The 6,314-nt window shown below is 36.9% G+C and overlaps 2 protein-coding genes across 3 annotated transcripts in view; both read right to left on the bottom strand.

Annotated features, from left to right (window-relative positions):
- LOC104766806 (receptor-like serine/threonine-protein kinase ALE2) overlaps positions 1–1,158 on the bottom strand; it is a 5,768-nt gene extending 4,610 nt beyond the window's left edge. The window contains exon 1 of the mRNA XM_010490759.2: positions 1,076–1,158. The gene's annotated coding sequence lies outside the window, so the exon portion shown is untranslated. The remainder of the gene's footprint in view (positions 1–1,075) is intronic.
- Positions 846–2,978, bottom strand: LOC104766807. 2 transcript variants are annotated; one of them, XM_010490765.2, is made up of 4 exons: positions 2,372–2,978; positions 1,968–2,054; positions 1,305–1,879; positions 1,118–1,209 (listed from the first exon to the last, which is right to left on the bottom strand). In XM_010490765.2, the coding sequence occupies exons 1-4, from the start codon at positions 2,732–2,734 to the stop codon at positions 1,167–1,169; spliced, it is 1,068 nt and encodes a 355-aa protein (XP_010489067.1). In that variant the 5' UTR covers positions 2,735–2,978; the 3' UTR covers positions 1,118–1,166. The 2 variants fall into 2 exon arrangements, with proteins under 2 accessions (XP_010489063.1, XP_010489067.1); XM_010490761.2 differs by having other exon boundaries at positions 846–1,879.

The following is a 6,314-nucleotide window of genomic DNA, read 5'->3' as shown; positions in this document are numbered from 1 at the left end:
AAAAAAAAAAAAAAAAAAAAAAAAAGCGATGATGATGGCATTTAGCAAACACTGACGTGCTTTCTTATGCGCGTGGAGTTAACGCTCCTCGAAACGACAAAACTGGTGGCCGTTTGCTACCGTCACATCGTCAAAACCGTTTCTTTTTTGGGCGTTAGTTGCCTTATTGGGCCGGGCCTTACTACATTTTTGGAAACTAAATCTATCTCAACAAACCCAAGCGGAAAAGAAAGTTTATTTTTCTTTTGTTGACAAAATCTAAGTAGTATTTTGCTAAAGCATGTTTAAGAAATAATGCCAAAAACGAAAAGGATAATTCTCTAAAATGTTACATTTTCATGTTTTTCTTTCCCAAAATTACTAGTATATATAAGACTTCATCAATTATTTGATTTCAGTTCAAAAGCGGAAGTCTTTCTAGATTTTAGGTAGGAGTATTTTTGACCAAAAATATTACAATGTTTTTTACGAACCTTCCGTAAAAGTTACAACTGATTTAAGGAAATTTTTCATTTTGGAATGCCCTTTACTTAATAAATTAAACTCTACTAACATGGATCCATATTAGCAGCTCTAGTAACAACACTCGTTCTCTGCTGCTCTTGATCCAAATGAGCAGTTTAGTTTCACACTTTATATATCTATTCCCTTTTGGATTGTTGTTGAGAGCCTTTGCTGTTTGTGTGGCTACGTTACTCTGATAGCAACTTTGTTAGTGTTACAACTTATATAATACATGATATTGTGATTTCGTACACTTTTCATTTTTGACCTAAGAACAATTGTAACCTAAATTATAATAAGCTTACGATTTCTAACCATCTTTTTCCGCCAACAAAACAATATTTATGTCAATTGACAAAAATGTACTGTTTAAACTTCAATTTTCTGATGTACTAGTAGCAGCTAATTAATAATATGATACACACATATAGGTAATGTATCTACTCACTCTACTAATCAGTGAAGAAAGTTAACCTAAGGACGAAGATAAGATACAAACTACAGTTATGCTTCAATCATTCAAGAAGGTTTCGAAATCAAATGAAAATGTACCAACATAGTCTTGACTTACCGGTTCAGGCAAAGGACTAACCGGCCCGGATTGGTTAGGGTTGTCCATTAGCCAGTTCTCAAATTCCGATAGTTTGGTCTCCAAGACGTTTTCATTGATCCCTGGTTGCTGCTGTGCCGTCGCTGTCTGTGAATCTGCAGTAGTAAGAGGAGCCTCAGATGGAACAAACAGATCCACAAACTGACGATTTCCACTACCATGTATGTTCTGGTCTGAATGTCTAGTGTACCTATTGCTCTGAGAACCAGGTAGAGCTGTGCAGTGATCACTAACACTGGGATGATAATTGCGTTGTTGAGTGTACATATCCGGGCTTATTGGCGGTGCCACTACGGAAGAGCTGTGGTGGCTTGATCGTGAAGCATCGTTATACCGGATGCTGTTACCACTTCCCGCAGAATAGGCAACTCGTGATCGTTGCCTATAAGAACTTCTATCCTTTTGGATCACGTTGTTGCAAACACTGCTCAATGACTGCGCTAGACGATTCTGCAAGCCTTGATTGTGTGGAATCGGTTGCCTGATTCTAAGCCTGGCTTTGACGTTTAAGGGATTAGCAACACGGGTAGATGATGAACAAGGCCGGATACCAACCTGGTTCTGAAGCAAAGTCTTTTGTGATACCCGTAAGATGCTTGGAGTAGGTTTAGAAGATGGTGGGGTAGGCATGTATCCCGTCCTGAAGAATTCGCGCTGAGTCTTCCATATCTTCTCTTTATCATTAGCATGACAATGATTTATGGTGGAGGCACCAATAGACCAGTATGGACATGGAGCACGGATGTCGCACACATAACAGTGACACTTGAAAAGTGAAACCAAATGAAAAAGGATTAGCCAGGAAACAGAACCATTAAAGCACCGTACAGAATTAGAGTCTTTAGATGCTTACCATGTCGCAGTACTTCTCATGTGAGGTTGAGTTGAAAGCATACTTAGCACAGGAATGTCGAGGATGAGGGAAATCTCTACATGCTATCTACAAAACAAAATAATTTTGCTTTTTGATATTAGGGAAACTTAAAAGTGTACAACAACACCTGCATAAAGAAGATAGAACACACCAACAAAAAACAATTCAAAGATACACTGATTAGTACACAAAAACAGTTCAATGAATCAACCATTCCCCAAAACAGTTCCTAGACAAAAAGGTCTACATAGACTTCTACTTATGAAATACCCAATCAATCATTGTCATGAAATTACCAAGCCTCATAGCTAAACAAGACTAACGCATAATTACAGAATCAAAATGAACTTGGAAATGAGAAGGGTCAAGTGGGAATACTATACCTCACCCTTTTGACCAACTACAAGCACATCATCATCATCATCATCATTCTTGGCTAATTTATCATCACCATCCTCGTCCACTGAAGCAGTCTTCATCGTCTTGTCGGGATCACCATCCAAAATCACACAATCGTCATCATCATCATCCTCCTTTGGCTTCCGATAGTGAGAATCAACGCAACCTTTCACCTCAGAAAGAACCTCGACTACATCGGTACTGTCCGATGTGTCATCGACGGAGTCGATAACATTGTTTAGCCATCTGAAATACTCTTTGTCTACTACTCCTGTATTGGTCTCCTCCTGCTCCTCGTCTGAGCTAATATCGACAACAACAACATCATCATGATTTACCGAACCCATTTCGAAACCGGATCACAAGAATTCTTCAAATCGAAGTCGAACACGGGATTAGAAAGGCATGTGAGAACACCAGAATCCAGTACATTTACCGAATTGTAAGAGTAATACCAAAAAAGGAAGACTTGATTTTGTTTATTACCCGGGAAAATTTCGAGGTAATAAGAAGTATTGAAATGGAAACTTCGAGCGAAGAAATTAGGGTTTGGTTTGGACAAAAGCAGATATTGTGCTGCTTCCTCCTGGTGGTGACGAAGAATGACGACAAGTTTTTTTTTTTTTTCCTTGTCTCGTCTGTTTGTGAAGATGGGCCTAATGGGCCTTAACTCAATACATATAGGGCTAGTGATTTCATATAAATTGTTTTGGTTTTGATAATCAATTTTTTTTCTTTTACTAATGATCAAACTCTTCTTATTATTTTAAAAACTCTTATAATTTTATTGTTATGTTTGTTGAAGATTGACTAAGAAAAAATAAATTAATATCGCTGTCAATGTCATTGACCGCTGTTTAGTAGCTATCGACATTTGACACCACTTGTCTAACGACAAAACTCTTTTATCATGTATTCATATATTCTTTGGTTGCAAAAGTTTAATTACTACTATTTTGTATTGAAAAGACAACATCAAAACCAATCTTTTGCATAGGAAATGAAATTATTAGGAACATTAATAATTTGTAGTAATACGGAGTTTTTTAAAAAAAGCATGAAATATTTTTTATGTAAGAAATACACAACTTCCAAGACCAAAAGTGGTGGGCAAAGAGCATGTGCGACATAAGCCATCTTCACAGTATAAATGGCGCCTCAGCTTCCGCATCTCCTTATAATATACTCACCGGTTAGCGTGTTATGTGCACGTTCTAACAAACCTTCAAATCTGCATATTTTCTTTTTTTTTTGTTTTACATGAAGATTGGAAGCATTGACAATTTTGTTGCATTTTTCATTTTGGTTCTCTTGCTACTAAACACTACGTTTGAACAAGTCAAGTCAAGCCCTCCGGTTTACAAACCCGTCGAAAAAACTTTTTTTTTCTCTCTCAGAAGAAAAGTTCGCTCTAGCCGCCGTCGTCAAGCCTTTACTTCAATCTAACCTTTCCAGCGCTCCTCACCGGAGTCGTGAGAGGGTCGTCCTTTGTCTGTCTCCTTCATGTTTAATTAATCATGAGCTTTCCCCAGCCCTTCTCCGGCGGATAGCTTCAAAGGTTTCGGAACGACGTCAAAGTTTGTATCTTCTCCGTGTGCGGCGAGATCCTCCTTGAGCGTCGTCTCCTTTTGGTTCGCGATGGTGAACCGCGACTTGCTCTGTCTAATCGATGGCTGTTCTTGAGCGTAATTTCAGATCTGGTGTTCGTTGGCCTTAGCTGTTTAATGGTAATAGACGGGTCGTTGGTCTCTTCTGCGGCCGAGATGCTTTTGCCTCCTCTACGGTAACATTTGGCCTTTGTATTCTTCTGTCCTGTTAGTGCTGCCTTAGGTCTCTTTGTTTAGAAAGTGGTTAGGTTACCTTTGGCTACATTCTCATCAAGTCAAGCTCGTTTGGTATATCTCCAATTTGCTTGGTGGTGGCTTTAGTGTTATCTTTGTTGAGTTAGTTCTTGGTTTTTCTTCGGTAGTGGATATGTTAGGGGGGTTAGAATCTGGAAATTGCTCTTCCTTTTCTTAGAGTCCTCTTGCTGGTTTGAGATTAGTTTTATGCTCTAGGTTCGTTCTTGGTGTGAGCCATTTGGATGGTATTTTGTTGCTGAGTCACCTACTAGCCTTCCTTCGAGTTTCCTGTTGGAAGCTGTAGAGTTAGGTTTTAGTCAAAGCAGTGGAATGGTTCTCTACTTCTTCTCTTGCGAGGACGTCGTCAGTTTTAAGTCTGTAGGTGGCTGAAGCTGGTTCGACGAGTGTCCGTGTGTAAGAATAGCTGATCTTGCGTGGCTTGTCTCTAGTCGTTTTAAAGATTTTTGCCTTTTTCCTAAAGTATTTAGTTCTCTCTAATCAGCTGGTGAGGTATGCTAGAAGTTGTATTTGTGTTTCTGGTCGTGTTGGGCTCCTGCTTTCTTCCCTGTCGATTTGTTTTCTGGTTGTCTTCGGTGTGAGATTTCCAGTCTTCTAGTGCTTTCGTCATTTACAGGGTTTATAGGGAAGTTTGATGGGAATCTTTCATGCCTTTGTTCAATTATAGAGTTTAGTTCCTTTATTTTCCCCTTGTATTATATTTTGTTTGCAATCTGTTTCCCTTTATTTTGGGACTTTGTTTCTCTCTTGTGGGTTAATGTTTCTGGAGACATTCTTGTGGTTCGCCGGCATATGTTTCCTTGTTTGGATATTGTATTTTAAACTGTTGTAATCTACCTTGGTGTGAAACCAAGTTTATGAATAAAATTTTAGATGTTCAAAAAAAAGAACAAGTCAAGCCCTCATAAGATATAATTAAATAATGAAATTTATTGCATTGAAGAACAAAAAATCAACCTTCATGACTCATCATGATCTTTCTGTCTTTCTTTATGTTGGTCAAAAGGGATCTCTCGTAACAGTCAAATCCAACGGCTGAGATTGAAAGGAAGAATGTAGCGCGTGAGAGAGACATCTAAACCAAACCAATGTATCTTTCTCTGTCTTAATTCATTCAACTTCAACCATTTTGGGTTCGGTTAAGCGCTACCGCACGTTCAAAGTCAATTCCAAGTTTCAATGTTTTACAATAAAGCACCTCTAACTTTTAGTTCTTTTACAAATTGATGACCAAACTTCTAATTATAACAATTTTTTGGTAAATTAGTTGCTATAGCATTATGAAAAATATATAATATTTGAAAAAAATATAAATACAATAATTACAAATTATTAACATAATTAGAACATTTAAGTGATGCTGATTTATCCAATTCATGTTTATAAATTTTAAACCAAGAGCAATTGATTTTATGCCTATTGATATAATTAACAACACACAATAGAATAGAATTGCTCTAAAAGCAAAGTGATCAAACTTTTTTAGTTTTCTGAAATGTAGATATGGTCATTAAAAAAAATGTAGATTTGTCATAAACACAAAAGAATACTATATCAAAATCATTTTAGTTTTAGGTATTAGTTGTGAATTTGTGATCAAACTATCTAGAAATGTAATTATTGAGTTTGTGTTAGTAGCTAGAATTACTTAATATTAAAAGAAAACTATAGATTTTCAATATGTTCTACATTTTTGGCAAAAGAAAAAAAAAATGATTCAGATGTCGGCATAGGAATGCATGATTGGATTGGATAATTGCTTTTTCCGTAATTGTGTGTGAGTTGAGTAGTAGTAATGAGGTTTAAATTAGATAAAAAAAAGTCAAACAAATCAACAAATTTGGAGGGTGTTTTGTTTTGCTCATATAAACATGAAGGCCACGTTTAGTAGAGTTAAAAGGAAATAAAACAAAACGTGAGGGAGGACGGAGGGTTAAAAAAGAAGAAGAAGACAAAATGAAGTGGTAAAGAAAAGATTAAGAAAGAAGAAGATGAGCTGTTCTTCTCCTGGTCTCAAGTATAACCTCTCCTCCTCCCCTTTTTCGTAAAAAGTTCTATTTTTAGTACA

This window comes from Camelina sativa, chromosome 19 (assembly GCF_000633955.1).
Source record: "Camelina sativa cultivar DH55 chromosome 19, Cs, whole genome shotgun sequence".
Lineage (NCBI taxonomy): Eukaryota > Viridiplantae > Streptophyta > Magnoliopsida > Brassicales > Brassicaceae > Camelina > Camelina sativa.
This window is presented reverse-complemented; position numbering and strand designations above follow the sequence as displayed.

Coding starts and splice junctions, on each gene's coding strand:
- LOC104766807 (XM_010490761.2), bottom strand. CDS start 2,734: ATGGGTTCGGTAAATCATGATGATGTTGTTGTTGTCGATATTAGCTCA. Junction 2,055..2,371: donor TAGTTGGTCAAAAGGGTGAG/GTATAGTATTCC, acceptor TTTGTTTTGTAG/ATAGCATGTAGAGATTTCCC. Junction 1,880..1,967: donor ATGAGAAGTACTGCGACATG/GTAAGCATCTAA, acceptor TCACTTTTCAAG/TGTCACTGTTATGTGTGCGA.